Here is a 20,521-nt window from a genome sequence, read left to right as displayed (position 1 = left end):
CAGGCTTCCATTCTAGGGCTCATCGATTCTCCTTTTCTCACTCAAAGTCTGTAACGTGTGCTCCGCCTGCTTGATAAAAGGAAGCGTTTCTAAGGAAAATTATTATTCAGGGTAACATTTGTTTTTTAGCTTAGGATGTGTCTGTGCTTTCACAACGACAAAAATAAAAATGGAACATTTTATGCATAAATATTTCAAAATATCTGTGCATTTTAGGTTACTGAGTAAATTAGAATGCAAAAATTAATGGTTTATTATAATCAATTTACTAATGATGTAATAGTTTACAATTTTGAAAACAATGAAGGGATATTCTTCTTTAAAAAGAGCAATAGCAGGTCATTTATCTATTCCTGAATGACCGCAGTGTGTGTTGTATGTGTGGTACATGCACATGAGAGAGCCTGAACACATGGCCATGTGTGACTGTGTGGAGGCCAGAGAGGGACACTGGGCATCTTCCTTTCCTGCTCTCCACCTTATCCCCTTGAAATAGGATCTCTCACTAAACATCAAGCTCACTATTTCAGACAGGCTGACAGATCAGCAACTACTCAGCACAGGCCTGCTTCCAACACCCAGCACTGAGTTTACATGCTTGCACAGTCATTCTCTGCTTTTTTACATGGGTGGTAGAGATTTGACCTCAGGTCTTCATGCTTGCAGACAAAGTGTCTCCTATGTGATTCTAGACCCTGCCAAGTTGACAATCAGTCTTAACCATCACATCAGCTCTAGTAGAAAATTTCACTGTGAGGATGCATTTGGGATGGGACCAAAGGACATGGGAACTTCAGTTGTTTATTTAAAATAAACATCCTAGGAAAACTCAAGCTGTTTGAAACACATAAGAACTTTATTAGAGCCTGACTTCTTAACAGGCCACAATTAAGAGTCATACAGGAATAACCAGATCCACAAAACCAGGTGACCTTGTTATTGCTCCCATCTAAGCAGGTCTACAAATGCATTTCTCTTTTGAGAACACCTGATTTGGCTTACATACCCAGTACTCTGTGTCTATTGCATCTCAAGTTCAAGGACATTTGTTGTGTAGCAGCTTATTCTGAGATGAACCATTCTGTCCTGCAAGGAGATCTTAAGACCCAGAAACTAAACAACTCGGAAGTTTCAGGAAGTGTCTGAAACTGACTAGCTGCCGGTCTCCTCCCTCTTCTAAGTTTAGGAAGGTTAGGGGAAGGCCTGGATAGGGTTAGGGTTGGGTTAGGAAGCACTGCTGGGAGATACTCCCAGACAAGCGGAGCTGCCTGCAAAGGATTCAAGTCAACAGAGCTGCATGGAAACACCTTTACTTTGCAAAGCTGCCTACAAGTTGTGTACTGGGCTCTGGGTTTCAGCTTCTATGAATTGTCACCCTTGCTGGGGTGGGCTTTGGGTAATGCAGCTGTCTGTCTTTGATCCATTTCTGTTCCTACAAGTAACCTCAGTAAAACTCACTGGCTCATCAAGTTGGATTGGGATGAGATCCTCACTTTGGTCACTTGTTGGTTGTCTGCCTGGGCTGAATGAGGTTTGTTCATGTCTGTCAGGGATAGTGTCATACAACAGACATGGAGGTACAGTTGGGATAATGTGTCATTATTTCTCTCTTTTATGCTAACTAATTTCTTTACTATCCATACTTCAAACTATGTGTCATTCTACTTACATTAGCTATTTTAAATTGTTGTCCAGTAACGAAGGGATTGGGACCAAAGTTGTTCATGACTTGTAAGTAGAGTGATGGTCACGTCAATACACCCACTTATCGCACTTTGGGTAAAAAGGCTATAGGTGTTGCAGGCATTCTCAAAGGTAAAAGGTGTTTTGTCTCAAAAGATAAATGAAGAAATATGAAATACTCCATACTCCCACGACTACACACACCACATAGTCACATGTACCTCCTTTGGCCACACAAATAACTGCACATGACACATACATGTCACCTCCCCCACAAGATACACACAAGCTTTAAAATGAATGTCATAGTTTATTGATCATAGTGAGTCTGGCTTATTGGTAAATCTGATTAGTTCTTATAAGAGCCTCCTTTGTATTTTCCTTTCAAACTAGAAAGTTTTATAATGAAACAGAAATGGTTTTAAGCTTTTCTTCTGACACAAGAGAAAGTGATAGCAAGAGAAAGAACTGGAGTAGGGAAGGAGGGAGGAAAGGAGAGAGGGAGGTTGGGAGAGAGGGAGGCAGGCAAGGAGGGAGGTTGGGACAGAGGTTGGGAGAGAGGGAGGGAGGGAGGGAGGGAGAGAGGTTGGGAGGGAGGGAGGGAGAGAGGTTAGGAGGGAGGGAGGGAAGGAGGGAGGGAGAGAGGTTGGGAGAGAGGGAGGGAAGGAGAGAGGTCGGGAGGGAGGGAGGGAGGTTGGGAGGGAGGAAGGGAGGCAGGCAGGGAGGGGAGGCTCCTGAGAGCATGCCGAGGTTAAGGGACTCAAGTCAAGGTAGTCATCGTGTAGGTAGAGCCCGGGCCTCTGGGCAGTGGCATCTTCAGTTGGTGCTCACGTCGTCTTCACCTCGTCTCCACATTGCATCTTCTGTTCTCTAAGGCCAAGCAGCACACTGGGGGGGGGAGAGCACCTTATTAAAACTAGTCTCAGTCTCTACGCCAGCCAAGCACTCTTAGCTTTAGCACTGCGCCTATCATCGAGGAAGCCAGGACCCTGACATTTGTGCTTATTGCCCCTGCCCTCCAGTGCCTCTGACAGCACATCCGGATTAGCAGTCTAGAAGATGGGTATCACTAGCACATGGAGTGTCTAGCAATGTGCCTCAGTTACTGAAAGCCACAGGCGACCCCTCCCATGAGCAGCTGGGTGAGTGACAAGCAGAGTCTTCAGCATGAGGACAGTTTACCGGTGAGTGACAGGGAGGTGTTCTCTCTCTGTTCTTTGCCAGCTCCCTGTGACTAAGTGTACAGTTACAGATTCGCACAATGCCGATATGAATGGCTAGGCTTCATACGTTTTCTTGGTGGCTAAGATTTTAACTCCTAGCAGGTGAATGTGTAGCTCAAACGCTTGCTTTGCACTCTTCCCTTGCACCCTCCTTTTCCTTACCCAGTTGCTAGAACACGGTTTCCTCTGTATGACAGCAATGGAAGTGTCCACCTTTCCCTTTCCCAACCCAGGTGTCCACTATACTCATTTTTCATTTTCAAGTTTTGAGTCATTCATATGCAGATTCCCACCGAAAGTGGAAAAAGCACATTGTTTTTCATGTCTGACCCATCATTTAATTAAAACACATCTCATCTGGCTTCCAAATGGAACCACATTTTAACAGGAAGACAGGCTGGACGGAAGCCCATTCCTTACAAGACTGGGGGTATCCATCAGAACATAATGCAGAAAACCTCCCACACATGCCGCCCCATCCATAAATACAAACAGTGATCTCAGCTTCTTGTGACAATGGAGACTTGTCACAAGTCTCTTGTGTGGGATGAATGGGGCTGAAAAGATAGCATAGCACTGGCAGGGTCCAGGATACACTGACTTAGGTGAAATTGACTTGGGAAACTATTAAAGGTTATGAAAAAGGATCAGCTACAAAGGCAAATAAAAGAAATTAATAATTGTGCCAATTCACAAAATACTTAAAACATTAAGAGGAGTCATTAACCATTTCTTTAAATCCTGCCACATTTTTGTGTCTTTGCATTGCTCAGGCTTTTTAATTAGAACCAATGTGAAATTTGTTACTTTTGCTCTTATCTTTAACTATAAATCATTTAGCAAGTATTTTATCTTCAGAAGAAATAACCGTGCCTTAAGTTATCATGATTAAGTAGAACTGTAATGGCCCCATGTTTGTAATTGTAAAGGAGAACTATTAGACTTTACTGGAAAATTTGGTTTAACATTGCCTTTGTCTGATTAAATGAAAAATTTAAAAATAAGTTGAAATATAAAACAGAATCTGGGAAAAATAAAGTTAATGAAAATCTTTTACAAGCCAGAAATAGCCACCATATAATTTCTGCAATATATAAATATATATACACATATCTACCATATAAATGGGTATGTAGAAATGTGTTTCAATACATATGCTGGTATATATGTACACATGTACACACATACATTGTTATGTAATCAAATTGCAGAATGGCTTCAAACACGGCCTTCTTAGAAATACAAGGTAGGTGCTTTGTCAGAGTAGTAGGTAAAGACTAGTTAACACTTTTTGCGTCAGCATAGAATTACACCATATGTGCTGTCATTGAAGTTACTATATATTAATGACCATTGAAGTTGGTTCCAATATTGCTGCTTAGTAATTTCCTCTGAATTAAAACATTTCATCCTAGACGGATGCTTCTTAAGACTTAGAAAGCTCTTTCTAAAGAAGACTCGTTAAGACTCAGGGAGTAAACAACTCACAAGTGTCAGAGAGTTCCTGAAATCAAACAGATTCGCAAAGGACTTCTCTCTGCAAGCTAATATAAGCAGTAAGAGCTGCTGAGGAAAGTAGACTCTCTGCCCCACTGAGCTGCAAAATTCATACAGAGCGCTCTAGGCAGGACTGCATCTTTCATGAATTGTCATACAGGTTGGGGTGGGCTCTCTGTGATGCAGGTGCCTTTGAGGTGTTCACACTCCTCCCAGTAACTCCTTACCAGTACTCCTATAAGCAATCAATAAACTCACTGCATCACCAAGTTGGACTTTGGTGGTGTGATTACTTTTTTCTGTCATCATTTTCTTATCTGGCATGAACAGATGACTACTCATGACTCCCAGAAACAGTGTCACACAAGAAATATTCCTTTGTAAAAATCATTATAAATAGAATTGATAAATGTTTGGGTTAAAAGTTGCACGTACATATGCAACATATTATGGCTCACAGATAAATTAATATTCAATGACAATAATACTTTAAATATTTGAAACAGTGTTCTTATTTTTTTCTACTAACTCAGAATATTTTACATTTTCTCGCTTGTATTATTTTGGAACAGCTAAACAGTGAGTATAGGTATTTAACATACTAACAAAATCAGAGCCTTCAAAGATATATGTGGCAAAAGAAATATGAACATCAAATGTAGGGAAGGCTTTATGTAGTCATGCTTTTCCCAACAGAACAGTGTGTTTCCTCAGCTGCTGACTTGGGAGGACACTGGGCAACCCTCCCACTCATTTCTTATTCTTGACCTTTCCCGTCCACTGTCTCTAATCTCATAACTGCTTAAGTTGTGCAGGACCTTACCACAACACTGGTCTTAGATTGATTGCAACTATTTTTTTATCCTAAAACATCTTAGTGATAAATGGAAGATCACTGAAAGCTCATTTGGTTTTTGAATTTCAGTAGACTGTCTTTTTTTTCCTATCTATCCTGCAAACTTTGATAATTATCAGAGACCCAGACTCTTTCCTATTCCCTCAAATAAAACACACATTAAGTAAAGAAACTTTAACTATATTGTGTTAATATAGTACCAAGAAACAGTTTAGCCTTTTGGATAACACTGGTATATTTTCAGGCACTGTGTAAATCTTTTCTATGCCATTTAATTAAAAGATAAAGAATACCCCAGAATTCTGTTAGTTCTGTTGATGTATTTTAGTCCATTTTGGAGAAGATATTTGGAAAATAAAACCAAGGGTTGAAAGCTGTCTGGTTAGAATGAAAGGAATTTATGGAATATTATTTTATACAAATAGCATTTTTAAGTGCCTGACACTTAAGTCAATCGCATTGGTTATCTCATATGCATCTTGAAGTACTCAGCAAACAATGCATACCTTTACACAATTTGTCCAGCTTTCGAATATAATTTTCCATACTTTGAGAAGAGGTCGAAGGATGGCAGAACTGTCTGAAAATCCTAGAGGAAAGAGATCAGATCACACAGAGACATCATTGGCTCACACTGCTACCATTACCGCACCATCGCTCAGTAGACTATAAGGTAGACTATAACAACCGCACCTCATGTCCATTACCGCACCATCGCTCAGTAGACTGTAAGGTAGACTATAACAACCGCACCTCATGTCCATTACCGCACCATCGCTCAGTAGACTGTAACAACTGAACCTCATGCTTCCTCATCACACCCTCCACACACATTCAGCAGCTAAGATTTTTTTAGCAGTTTAAAGCTTTCTTTAAATTCACACTTTTTATTTGTTTGCTTGCTGTGCTTTTTGAGGCAAGGTCTCGTTGTAACCCTGGCAGTCATGGAAATCATTATGTAGCCAGGCTGGCCTCACACATGTGTCAGCCTTCTTGTGCCTGCTCCTGAGTTCTGGATGGCAGACTCACAGAAGCACACATCAGTTTAATGTCTATAGGTGGCACACAAGCAGTGCTCATGCCCATCACCCACTTTCAAGAAGTGTGCGACACAATTGCCTTTGTCTTGGTTTTGGGGGTAGGGTTAGGTTCTGTACTTACATCTGGGCAAGTAAACATTTGCTAACTGAATCCATGCAAAGAGGAATGTGATGTGTCCTCTTAACTGTGCTAGAGGTCACGTGCGGAAGCATCAGACATAGCTTGCTCTTTAGAAGGCACATGGAGAAGAAGTGATTTTTGCTAGCAGACAGACTAGCACAGTCTGATTAAGAAATGGATGATTCCACAGCATGCAGGCTACACCAGTAAGTCTCCTAAAGAGGTAGCTCCTACACCAACCCTGAATACCTTGAAGAAATGATCAGACTATGTAGAGGTTTAATTTCTTCCTAAGACTCTGACTATTATCAGAGAAAATTCTGGCCCAAACTTTCTGTCCAAAGAAGGCCTAGAGGCTTCCATCCTTGCCTGGCTCTGAGAGGGCCCACATTTCATAAGTACACACAGGAAAGCTTCAGGAGGACCCACGGTATGCCAGTATGTCCCCAGAGATCTGCCATGTGTGCCAGAGATCTGCCACGTGTCACCAAAGATCTGCCATGTGTCACAGAGATCTGACACGTGTCACTGAGATCTGACTGCCTTGGATCAGTGATGACAAATCTCAGGAAAACTTCTGCACTTGTCACTCTGTGTTTGTCTTGCCTGAGTGGCATGGAAGTTGTTGTGGACACTGCTCCTGAGTGTAGAGACAATATGTGCAACAGAAACGCAGATAAAAACAAATGACTGAATGTGAATGAAATCCTTTTCTTGGGTAGCACGGACTTGGTGGGCTGTGTATAATGAAGTCTCATTTTCCTGTGGGTCTCAGCTGCTGTAGCCAGGCTTTTTGTTGCTGTTGTTCCAGACGTATTGTGGAGGTAACACAACTCCGGCCCCCTGTTTGCCATACTCCCGCATGACACCTCAGACATCTACGGACAGCTAGAAACTCATAGAGCTCTTTACCTTGAACTATAAAGTTCTGGTGTCTGTGTGACACATGATAGTGATTCTTCTGTTGTCAACTCAAGGGACACAATAGCCCAATTGTGAGTTGCTTCAGTTTTGTAAATGTATATAACAATATTCTGTTTAACTTTCAAAATTAATAGTCCCTTCCCACATCAAATGCTACGGAGGAAAGAAACGTGACAGAGGTCAGAAATTTTGCTTTAGATATACAGGGAAATGAATCTTTAGTTTTTCTTATTCCTAATTAATCTATCAAATAACAGTCTTTGCTATGAAGTCATACATAGTAGCAGTCATGTGACTGGTGACTACAGCTATGGATGAGGGAGGCAAATGACGCCAATGTTACACGCAAGGGTCTGGAGAGGGGAACTAAGGAAATCTGTTAAAACACTTTAACTGTAAGGAAGGAAGTGGTATTTGGAAGTGGACCCATTAGCTGTAAATATTTACTCCACCCTCTGGAGTACCTATAAGAAATATCTTAGGTACTGCAGCTTAGAGTCGGAGAGTGGGGAGACATGGGGTATTATAAGATGACTAATTAATAGCAGATGTGCTAGATAAAGAGGTAAAAAACAGCCGGGCGGTGATGGCGCACGCCTTTAATCCCAGCACTCTGGAGGCAGAGGCAGGCGGATCTCTGTGAGTTCGAGGCTAGGCTGGACCGACAGCCTCCAAAACAATACAGAGAAACCCTGTCTCGTAAAAACCAAAAAAAAAAAAAAAAAAAGGAAAAAAACCTAAAACTAAATAGCAAGTGTAGGGGCTGGAGAGATGGCTCAGTGGTTAAGAGCACTGGCTGTTCTTCCAGAGGACCCAGGTTCAATTTCTATCACCCACATGGTAGCTCACAACTGTATGTATTTATGGTTCCAGGGGAACTGACACCCTCATACTGATATATGTGCAGGAAAAACACCAATGCACATACGATAAAAATGAACAAATTATTTTAAAAATGGCAAGTGTAGTGAAGAAAAAAGTTGCCATGTTGGTAGTGATCCAAATGCATTAACAATCATTGTAGATGCACGAGGTCTAAATGACCCTAAAAGACAACAGAATCCTTAATAATATAGTTTAAAAGCTTGCTTTAAATATAAAACACAAATAGTGACCGTAAAGGGCCAGAGAAAGAAATTCCACATTCACATGAGCCAAACAGAGATGAAATAGCTATATTAATTTTGTACAGATAGATTTCAGGATAAGCAAAGTGATCAGGAGAATGAGAGTCATTAAAGAATGCTAAAGGGGTCAAGTCTCCAAGAAGACCCGTCAATCATTAATGTGTTTGTGCCTAGAATCAGAGGGTCAACATACACGAGGCAAAATCTCATAGAGCTGGTAAGGAGAAATGGATGGATTCACTATTGTACTTGGTAAATTCCGTGCCCCTTTATCAGAGACTGACAGATCCAGCAGGTAGAAAATCAACAAGGGTGTAATTGAACTGAACAGCACTGTCAATCAACTGGACGTAATTGACATCTATAGACTTTTTCATTCACAGCCGCCAGGTGCACACCTTCTCCTCAGATTCACATAGAAACACACCGAGATAAACTGCATGCTGGACCATGACACACTTTAACAAATTTAAAACAAATCATACAGTGCTATTTTGAACAGAGTAGATTCACACTGGAAACCAATGCCAGATGTATGGAAACATCCAAAAGTTTGAAAATTAGATAGTGCACTTCTGAAAAGGAGAAAAGCAAACCGAACTATAAGATGAAACAAAGCTCATGATGATGGACGCCCCAGGAACAGCGCTGTGTGGACAAGAGCAGCAAGGACACAGTGGGAAGACAAGGCCTTCAACCGGCGACCCAAACAGCTCGAGGGGACGAGGAAGGGAGCACAATCAAGCAGAGGAAAGTCATCCAAGCAGGAATCGGGAAGTGGTAGCAGGTTGGGGGATGGCTCAGCAGGTAGAGCTCCTCACCCCCAGCGCCACACAATCCCTGCACTCCGAGGGCAAAGACAGGATGAAGACTAGCTATAACTGGTGAGCCCCAGGTTATAGTTACAGATCCTGTGATAAAAACAGGAGACAGAAACATATCAGACAGTTCTGATGTGGGGACCTTAAAATGAGGAGTTCTGTTCCTTGTCCTTGGAACCAGCTCTGCCTTGTCCAAAACCTGGAAATGTTCTTGTTTCTATCCAAACTTCTGTTCTGTTGTGACTCCATAAACACCAAAACTGTTCAGGGACACTGGTGTGTGCTCTGGCTGCTTGTGTTTCTTCTTTTACGTAGCAACTTTAGTGAACAGAACACAGCTGTCGGGAATGACCAGATGCTTTCTTGGCCCTGGAAAGTGTACCCGAAACCCCTGTGCAGACACAGGGATAGAGAGATGCATGGACACCCATGGGTAGGACAACTGGCCTGACCAGCTTAGTCCATGCTGCAGCCCAGTAACCTGTACAAACCCTCAGTCGGGACCCTGGGACGGTGGGTGGGGGAGGGTGTCAGCCTTGCTTGAAAATGGCTCTTTCTATTGCAGCTCTGCTTGCTTCCTCCCCGTGAGCTCTAACCCTCAGCAAAACTCCTCCCCTGTCTGTGAAATTCATTCATGTTTGCAAGACATAGGAACTGGAAGCCAATGGCTGATGGTGGCTTTGGGGGCTGTTGATGACTCTGCACTCTGGCTTCCTGTCATACTCTCCAGAGACAAGAAAGCCTCATTGCACTTGAGTGCCTTCTGATTTCCCCACTATCACCTGCTTCAGTGAACAAAGTGAAAAGTGAGGAGATTAATGCCCTGTGCCAACTTCAGGCCTCCACAAGCATGTACACACTTGTGTATACGAGTCTGCACACCTATATACCCACACATGTAAGCATGCATGTGCACATATGTGTATATGCGCCTGCACACCTATATACCCACACATGTAAACAAGCATACACATGTGCACATCACACATAAATACACATATACTCATGATGTAGGGAAAGAGAAAAATCCAAAACATCATCCACTTGTTTGAAAATACCAATAAAACTGGGAAACTGATAACCAGGCTTAGAAAGAAAAGGAGAGAGAATTTTTAAAAAGCTAATGCCAGAAAGAAACACAGATTACAACCCCCAAAAGGACACTAAAGAAATACAACCAGGAAGTCTACAATCAGAAACTGAACAACAGGCAAAATCTCCCAGGGCCCTGAAAGACACTCCGTTACAACGCATATGAAAGTGATCAGATTATCCAACCCAGCCTGTTTCTATTTATAAAATGGAAACAATTCATTCTTTCGGTTGGCCCCAGTGGTGTCTCCTTAGCTGTAGAAGGAGGCTGTCCACATTGCATCCATCCTCCTTCTGGAGATGAACAGGATAAAGTAAGGTTTTCTCCTCTCAGTCCATTCAGTGGTCAGCGTCTGCTCACGGTCTACTTACCCTGCTCTTCAAAAGGCCAACGGAGTAAGCCGCACGGCCAACGGAGTAAGCCGCACTGATGCTCTGATACGCTTGGAGCAATGTGATGAAACTGGACTTTGATCACGCCTCCCCGTGAGTAACTGTCTATTAAACAAGCACCCTGTCCATACACACACACATGTATTTACATGTACAGGTAAGATTAACAACGACTAAACTCAGAAGTTGAGGGCTTTGCCTCCCTCAGTCCTGCGGTGCGCTTGCATTCTTGGTTCTGGACTTCTCTGAGTTAGGAGTCTCCCCTCCCATGCAATCAGGTAGCACGCGGGCCTGAGTGCACTGTACTGCCTTCTGTCCAAACTCCAGTACCAAGACTCAGTCCTGCCTGGGCCCACACAATGGACATTCACAGCATGTGGATGGACGTGGATTGGCCCACTGCGTCCTGCTGAAGAAAAATCTTCCAGAAACCCTTTACTGCCTTTCTTTATTTCTTATTTTCCCGACTCTCACAGCCTTAGCTAGTGCTGTCGTGGAACTGCAGCTTTGGTCTCAGGAAACCTCCGGTACCGACTCTAAGCTCCATACAAGGTGTTCCTGATACAATAAACCCATCACCCTGCCATCAGAAGCTATTTATTTGTGAGTTCAAGAAAGCCACTTGCACAATGCTCTTGTGGGGTCAGGCTAAACAAGGTTGGGGGACTGCTTTTCTGAAAAACAACCTCATCAGGAAAAACACCGGGGATGGTGATTCTACATCCTGCCTAGCTGCTGCTTGCCAGCCCAGACAGCTTTTGCTATTAGGATGCCCAGCCAAACACAAATCATCCGCTGCCACAATGAGTTCCTTGGGACAATTTAGGAGTCTTTGGAACTGAATGGCTCTTTGAGCTGGAATGCTGCCCAGCTTCATTTTCAAACCCAAGTCAAAATGACAAAGAGTGAATTTCCTGGGCCACTCGCCCCCAAGTGTAGGAACGTGAGGTCAGCAGCTGTGTGTTTATCTAGTTGTTTAAGGCTTTTCAGCAGGCAGACACAGCTGAGAATATAAACAACCCGTGTCCATGCTTGTAGTGGAATGGCACTTCACCAGGGACGTAGCCCTAAGAGCAGGGTGAAAATCGAAAGTTAGGTACACACTGATCACCTTAAGCGATTTTAATATACCCAGCTTTAAAATATCTCAGAGATTTTTCTCTTAGAACTAAAAAGAGTAGATAGGAAATTTGACTGGATGTTAAGCGCTGTTAGTGAAAATTATTTCCTAGCTGAAACCCACATTCTCTTGATAGCTAGCCCCTGGGATTCCCTCTGCTTCCCAAGTGGGAGCTCATGTAGAGACTTCAAAGAGATTCTGATAGGCTTCAAACAAATGCAGCCTAAACAAACCTTCTAAGAGCAATCTGATTTACTGCCAGGAAATTTATTATTAACTGGTGTAGGTGACAGTGTTGATGTGATGATAATAGTGGGCACTTTACATTACAGAGACTCCAAGGGTGCTTTCCCAGAAGTCTGCAGGTCTCATCTGGGCATGCGTAGGTGCATGAGTGATGCTGACATCTGAGGGCCCAGAACTTCAATCTCACTAGGTCACACTAACTCCGTTTGATGGACTGTGTGAAGAAGCTAGGAAGATCTGAGTACACACGGGAAGACCACCGGTGATCTCCCCACACCCCAAGGCACCCTTCTCCTCTTCCTCCCCTCTTCCTTCTTGGTATGGTGGCTTCCCTTGTAGCCTTGTCTGTCCAGAACTCTGCCATCCACCTGGCCTCAAACTCTGGCTCATGCTGCCTGCTTGACAAATGCTGGAATCGTGGCTGTGCTCCAGGACATCAAGGTTCTCCACTCCTCCAGAGACAGGCGTGAGGCTTCGGTTTCTCATCCTCACAGGTGACCATCCTGTGAACAGACTTCCCCTTACAACACTCATGGTTTCAGTGGCTGCCATATGACTGACACCTTTGTCAGAGCTGCTCAGGCATCCAGGTTGTCACACTCTTGTCACACAAGGAAGCTATGGGATGACACCATCTCCACAGTTTTATCCAAAGTACACACACTGGGCAGCTGCTGCTGCAGCTGAGGATGGTCCTCTCCGTTCACTCCAAGCTGCTTAGAGAGCAGCTTTGAGTGTTCTATTCTTTGTATTGTCCTAAATCCCCAAGACCTAGGATTTTTCATACCTTCTTTCATGAATCCACTTGTACATGCTTTGAAATGATCACCTTTTCAATGTATCAGCCAATAACACATTGTAAACCTGAACCTAAATAGAACAGGACTCACTGCCTATTGCCTACTGCCCAGAGACTGCAGCTGACTGCAGTCATTGCCCAACTGCTCTCTGAGCCATGGACTCAGAGGCAGCACTGCCTGTGAGCCCAGTGCACTTATAAAAGCTTTGTGATCTTGAATAAGTCACAAAATCTCTGCCATGCTTGTTACCTTCTACAACTTGGAGGCTAATGCAGTGGATCACACATGTAAGGCCAGTCTGAGCTCTATAGACAGCTCCATGTCACTGAGTGCAAAATAGAGACATCGTTTAGCAATTAAATGTCAACAGAACCAGGGTCCAGCGTAGTAGGCTCTCAGAGAGTGCCAGCTATGGTCAAAGGCACTATTAATTGCACATATTTTTCAAAGTGACTATGAGGAATAGTCTTACATAGTTGCTTTTCCAAGGGTCACTTAGAATTGACTTAAATCAGTGAGGACATTTCTAAACTGTAGAATTATGCATTTGAGTTGCTTCTTTATCTGTTTTGAAGCATCTTTCTCCAGAACTTCAACATTTCACTGCCATTTAGCTCATCTGTCTCTTGAGTCTTCAAGCTTCCCCTCATGTGTATGGTCTTGACTATAAATGCCCTCCAGAGTGTGAGTCAGCAGATAAATGATGGGGATTCTTGTTTGACAGACATATTGTATCATGGGGTACATGAGCTCATAATAAAAGGGGTACAAGATATAACCATGTATTGGAAGAAATAGATGCTTATACAGAAGTAGATGTATGCACAGATATATAGGTATAGATATCAATTTCACTGCAAACAAAACAAAATAAGACATTCAACTAGATACTATGCTGTAGTTAGGAAGGTCCATATCCTGCTCATTGAGTTTTATAACACAACTAATGATACCATGGCAGGAGGTTGCAGTAACATCATCTGTGTATACAAAGATGGCACAAGTTAAATAGAAGGAATGCTGTATGAGACTGGTACTTAAGGGGACATGTGGCTTGCACATGGTTAATCTACTGGAAAATATGCTGCAAAAATTTTCAGAGCTAATATCAGGATGGCTTCATGAAAACGAATTACAATGGGGATAACAACAGACATTAACATTATAATATTCCTAAATAAGTGTTTCTTGGTAGGAGAAAAAGCAACTCTTCTGTGTAACCAGGCTCCCTAAGGAAGTTCTCATCAAGGGCAGTACCCACTAAAAGCCAGGTGACATTTCATTCATACTCGTATTCCCAGGATTTAATTTAGCACAGTTGCTGGGCACAGAGTGGGCTTGGTAACTAATTGGCCAAAGGCATGACTGAATAAAAGCACACATGGGCTTAGTCCTGCAGTCATTTGTGGGCAGCACATCTTCAAGCCTGGCTTTCAACCTGCTTCTATAGAAATGTCACCAGAATCCCAGTGTCAACTCACACAGTGACTGAAGCCTTTAGAATTCCAATGAGCAGATACAGCCTTGTATCCCTTCACAGCTCTGATAACCTAAGTCTTAGAAGTATTTGTAAGATATTAATCAATGGGGTTGGGACTGATTACACTAGCAAGAAGGAAGTATCAGACACATATACCAGAGTTGCATGACCAGGGTCTTTATCTGCCTTCCCGTGCCATCATAGTGCTGAATACATTATGCATATGCAATTATACATAAATAAATCTTAACTGAATAGAAATGTAGGCCTTGTAAGTGTGACCTTACTTTGCAAGGAAGGCAGTACCTACATTTGTCAGCAATCAGGGTATTATGCCTTTTATGAGAACTTCATGGGACAAACAACTGTCATAGTGATCCAGACCCTTGACCGGCAAATCTGCTACTACTCACTTGTCATCCCAAATCCAATCCTTGCAGCGCTTGTACAGTCATGTTCAGGGTCAGGACTCAAGTCCTGAAGTGTAGCACTATGATGGCTGAGTCCTTTGAACCGAAGGAAGGGAGCTCAGGAGCAGGAGCCTTCTCATCTTCTCCTGTCCATCTTAGAAAGTACAACTCCATTTTCCAAGGCAGGCCATCACAGCTAGAACCCTTCCCACCCATGCCAGTAATAAAATCTAGACATGATTCTAACTTCCTCTCACCTTTCTGTGGCAGCACTGGCCATGGAGAAACCATCTGACCTACCTTGTCTACCAGTAATATCAGCTCCTAAGACAATTGCCAGAAAGGGCCTTGCCCTCTACTCAAGAGAAATAAATGCTAAACAGAGAATCTGAGAAACAGTGAAGAGATTGGCCTTTCTGGGCTTCCCTCTCTGCTTTTAAAAATTTCTATCACAGCATTTTATCCAAGCTCATTTCTACATGGTTATTTTTTCTTCACAGAACCCGAATACCAGCGCATATTGTACCCATGGGTATTCAGAACTACACTTTCAATATCTGGTGTTTGTGGCGACCCTAGAGAACAGGACTACTGCATATAATGACAGTAAGGGGTGTTCTCTATAGTTAGGTTCTTTTATGACAAATTCATTGTGCATGAACTTCCAATAGAACATTGCCAGTTGCTATGCCACCTATGATAAAAAGAACGTCAGACAAACCAAGGGATGAACATGAACAAGTAAGATAAACAAATGTGCATATAGACTGTAACTAATTCTTAATGACTGATAGCCATATATAGGATATTTCCCTATCCAAAATGTTATGGATTGAAGATGTGTGTGGTTATTTCTGGTGGGAAGGAATTCTGGAATAATTACATATATGTAACTCAGTACATATCTTGGTGATGGGTCAAAATACAGATAGGAAACATTTATATTTCAGATGCACAGCACACACTCAGGTAATTTCATAAACTACTTTAAATAATTCTGAACATGATACAAAGTCTCATGGTGTGGGACTTTTTACTCATGGTTTCATGCCATTTTCACCAAAAATAGTTCCAGATTTTGGAATTTCAGATCAGGAAATAACCTATGTAGATTATAACTTGAAATTTAGTTTCAAAAGAAACATTTTTCAAATCAGGACAATTTATGTGAGGTAAAAATGGGATAATATATAAGTGAAACATTGTTGAGCAGTGTGTATGCTCATGGCCACTTGCCAAACCTGGATTCACACCAGACCTCAGAAATGGCTATGTTTGTTAAGTCTATTTCTTTATGTTCCTGTTAAAGGAGTGATATTAATCATTCATTTACTTGTTCATACAATCTTTGAAAAGTATTAATCAAGTGACTGCATAATCCTTGGCAGTAAGAAGATAGTGGTGGTTAAGCCGGACAAAATTTCCTGTTGCCATGGAATGAAACTTACTGAAATGGGGGACAGGTAAGCAGCAAATATAAGGCAGAAGGGGACAGACTGACAGGCTTGGTGAAGCACCTGTGACTTCCAGTTAGCTGTCAGGGAGGGGACCTGAAATACCATCCCCCAACTCTGAAATACATGAATGAGTGATCCTGCCATTCAAGAGAACCACACCATCCAGTTTGTCACTATAATACTAGTGTCACATCAAGTGACCAAAATCAAAGTACCGCCCAAAGATGGTATCTTCTGGGGTAAAAATTTCAACTTAAACTTGCTAGCACCTTTGATATTTGCAAAGCAGAATTCTGGTCAGTGTGCATCCACAAGATTAACTGTCTCTTTAGAGTAGGCTGTGACCTAGGGGTACCCTGGCCTTGCACGCATAGAGGGGTCTACTCATGTCACTCCCTTGACAGTCACAGTCCAAACGTATGCTGCCAGCATCTAGCATACCCACAGGAAGATGGAGGCAACAGCTCAGAGGTGAATGACTGCCACCCCCTCACTGCAAATGCTCATGGTGTCTTTATGCTCCCAAGCAACACGGCCTGAGGGACACCCGGAGGCAGAGAGGACTATGGTGAATGGTTATCTCTTTCCTTCCCTGAGTCCCCATACAGTGCCTAACACAGGAAAGAAATTAGTATGAAAGAAATTAAATAGAATTCTTGACACGTTGTCTGGGCAGTTGGGAATTTGGTGTGTGTGTGTGTGCGTGCATGCGTGCGTGCGTGTGTGTGTTATGTGCATACAGGTACATTTGCCTGTGGACATACACAGAGGCCAGAGGGAAACATGGGTAGAAGGACATCGATGGGAAATGTCTCTCTGCCTATCTTATTTCCTTGAGACAAAATGTCCCTGAATCTGGAGCTCCCTGTTTTCAACTACGCTGGCAGCCAGCAAGCCACAGAGACCGTCTGGTCTTGGTCTGCCTCTCCCATTGCAGGGGTTACAAGCAGTCACAGCCACACTTGGCGTTAAACAGAGCAAAACACACGGACACAGGTTCAGGACTCTGCTCTTGGATTCTCATGCTTGCACGGCAAGAGCCCCCCTTGTGTGGCCGCAGACACTGATGGGAGAAGTAGCCCTCCACTAAGAGGACACATCTTTCTTCCATGTTTGTGGAAACTGTTCAGGACTGAATGTTGGTTCTGGTATTTACTATTAGTTCCTGGTTAACACAGGGTAGGTCTGTGCATAGCACATATCTTGTACATTTTCTAATTACCTTCTAAAATGGTAAACACTCCTGGAACAATAAGCTGGCTAATTGTAAAGTCAAAACTAACTAAAAGGAAGGGAAATTTTCTATGTATTGTAATGGTTTTAAAAGTGCAAATCTTACCCTTCGAGTCAACTCGTCATCAGCTCTTAAGGGAAAAAGCAATAATGCCTCGCTCCCCCATAAAAGTGGTTCATCTCTTCTGCACACAGTCTTCATCAGTGCTTTCCACTTGTTGATTTAAATCTCTGCTGTGAGGACGCGTATGATGATGTGTGGTATAAAAATCAGGAAATTAGTCTCACAGTGGGGAGCCTGCTAACGACGCTGTTTTAATCTTATCCTTCAAGCACTGGCAGAAAACATATTAATTGTGGCTTAATTTATGCAACAAATATTTCATTTTAATTATGCTTAATTTTTGTCAAGCTATAAAAATGTCAATAGTTCTGACAGTGTTTTCTTACAAGTTTTTTCAAATGAAAGAATTGAAAATTAAGCACTGTTTCTGAGAGCGATCGTGAGAGATTTCTAATTACTGCTTGTGTTTTTGAAAACTTGCCAGTCTAGTAACCCCAAAATAACATCTGGGAGTGTGTGAACTTGAAGTTTTATTCCTCAATATTTATAATTCTTAATAATATACATGCATCATTAAGATAAAGGAATCCCACTGCAATTTTTTGTATAATTATAGGATATCAATAACTGTCATTAATGGTGAATGTTCTCTATAGATAGCTTTTGAGAATCTCTCTCAGAAAGACTAAGATGGAAATAAGTGAACTGATTGCTATTGAGACAAGACCCTGAGGAAAGACATTCACCATCAACACCAGTGGGAAGCAACACGTCAAACGATGGAAGCTGAACGCTGCTAATCATATTAGCAAATGATGATTGTCATGTCCCTCATAGATGGAGATCCACCCAGACATTAAGTCTTATGCAGAAATACCACTTCCTCTAAGAGAGCCTCTCTTCAGATACAAATTGAATTTCCCTGTGCTGAAGGCCTATTGTGAATCTTTAGCTGTTCCCATATCCTTCTCTGCTTCTTGTTTTATGTCACAGCATTCCCTTGATGTCTGATCTAATCTACCAGATGGAAAGTTCCCTGGGGAAGATCCAGGCCCTCTACCCATAACCTTCACTGGCTGGATTCAAGTATACAGGCAACAACCCTATGGAGATAAAACCCTATAAAGTATTATACTTTCTCATTTATACACTATCATTTTCTGTTGTAATGTTATATGTTATTTCAGAAGTCTTTCTGTAAAAATGTGTAAACTATGTATTAAGTTATTCATTGAAAGACTGAATTTTAACATGGCACAGCAGTGGATTTTTGTCCCGTTCCATCCTCTCAGAAATGCCTACTCCCAGATAACAGAGAATCAACCAACATCCAATAGATTATATCTGTCCGGGGACTGGAAGGCAGGGGTAACCTCGAGTTATTACTGATGGTCAGCAAAGCGACAGTGGGGCACCAAACCGGAAAGTAAAAGAGTGAGACACACATGAGGGTACAGCTGACATTCCATCCTGCTCTTCCTCTTCAAGCCCGGAAACTTCAGCCCAGCCCTCCAGACGGCTGGGAAGGCAGAGTGAGGAGCAGGCTTTCCAGGAAACTGGATGTGAGGAACGTACAATGCAAGTGCCCTAGCTCCCTCTCTGCTCTCTACAGACACTGTCCCCATCCTCTGCCCCCGCCTCAAGAAGTGACCTTTCTCCAGAGGACGGGGCAGGGAGGGCTTGGAGGCTCACAGCCACCAGTGGGCAAGGGAAAGTCACACACAATAGTATCCCCTTATTTTAGGTTGTCTAGTAGTTTGTTATCTACACTTACCCACAGTCTGAAAACAAATGAAACATTCCAGAAGCACGTAATACAAGGGTGCTCAGCCTTCCTAATGCTGTGACCCTTTAATACAGTTACCCATGTTGTGGTGACCCCAACCATAAAATTATTTCATTACTACTCCATAACTATAATTTTGCTACTTTTATGAATAGTAATGTGAATGTTTGATATGCAGGATATCTGATATGCAACTCCCATGAAAGGGTCGTTCTACCCCAGGTTGAGAATCACTGACCTAATGTGTTTTAAATAAATTTAGTTTTATGTATTGCTATAATGGTTCTATGTTAGCATTGCTAGTTGTTAATCTTAGCTGTGCCTACTTTCTTAACTGTGCATATGTGTGTCAGCATGCGTGCATGGGCACCATGTTTGTGCAGGTGCCTGCAGAGACCAGATCCCACAGACCTGGCGTTACAGGCAACTGTGAGGTGCCATTTAGGTGCCAAGAACTGGACCTGTGTTCTCTGCCGTGACACCTGTTGCTCCTGATTTTTAAATCAAGCTTTACAAAAATAATTCCCTAAATATGTTACTTTGGACTCAACCAGATCATTTAGGGCACAGCCAGTTCTGGGCTTGGCTAGGAGAGATTTCTCTCGGGTTCACCGATCTCATACCTAAAGACAGGCTGTCAAAGAAGCGAACAGTTTCTCCTGGTCTTCTATGAAGCTAATAAAAAATGATCATACCACAGAGGGAGAGAGTAAAAATCAAACATCACACCAGGCTTTGTCCCATTCATACTCCCCAGACAGTCGCTCACCATGGCACTGAGGCTGTCTGCACACCAAACTCCTCCCAGCCTGTGAACACAAGACCGAAGCCTCAAGCATCGGGGCCTCTTGGGTTTCACATTCTGTGTGGCTCCTTGCAATACACGCATGTCAATACATCTGTGCACCCCTGCTGCCTGCTACTTGTCAGTTTCTCAGTAAATGTAGTTACCAGACTTTAAGAGGGATCATTTGAACTCTTCTTCACTGGTATGGAGAAAACCATATGATGTATAAGGTTCAGTACTATCCAAAGTTTTAAACATAAACAGGGGGTCACATGAAATGCTGTTTGGGTATGAAGAACAATTCACCTTGTTCCCAGTTAAATCACACACACACACACACACACACACACACACACACAAT

General features: G+C 42.5%; 1 protein-coding gene and 1 long non-coding RNA gene across 2 annotated transcripts in view; one reads left to right on the top strand and one right to left on the bottom strand.

Annotated features, from left to right (window-relative positions):
* Window positions 1-2,321: 2,321 nt before the first annotated feature.
* Spata17 (spermatogenesis associated 17) overlaps window positions 2,322-20,521 on the bottom strand; it is a 164,661-nt gene continuing 146,461 nt past the window's right edge. The window contains 2 exon segments of the mRNA XM_005082443.4: window positions 2,322-2,571; window positions 5,766-5,848. Coding sequence (XP_005082500.3) covers window positions 5,768-5,848 — 81 coding nt within the window. The 3' untranslated portion in view covers window positions 2,322-2,571; window positions 5,766-5,767.
* LOC121137222 lies at window positions 15,525-18,733 on the top strand. Its single transcript, XR_005874456.1, has 3 exons — window positions 15,525-15,574; window positions 16,222-16,296; window positions 18,244-18,733. It is a non-coding gene; the product is annotated as an uncharacterized LOC121137222 (long non-coding RNA).

Source organism: Mesocricetus auratus, unplaced genomic scaffold (genome assembly GCF_017639785.1).
Source record: "Mesocricetus auratus isolate SY011 unplaced genomic scaffold, BCM_Maur_2.0 Super-Scaffold_100676, whole genome shotgun sequence".
Classification (NCBI taxonomy): domain Eukaryota; kingdom Metazoa; phylum Chordata; class Mammalia; order Rodentia; family Cricetidae; genus Mesocricetus; species Mesocricetus auratus.
This window is presented reverse-complemented; position numbering and strand designations above follow the sequence as displayed.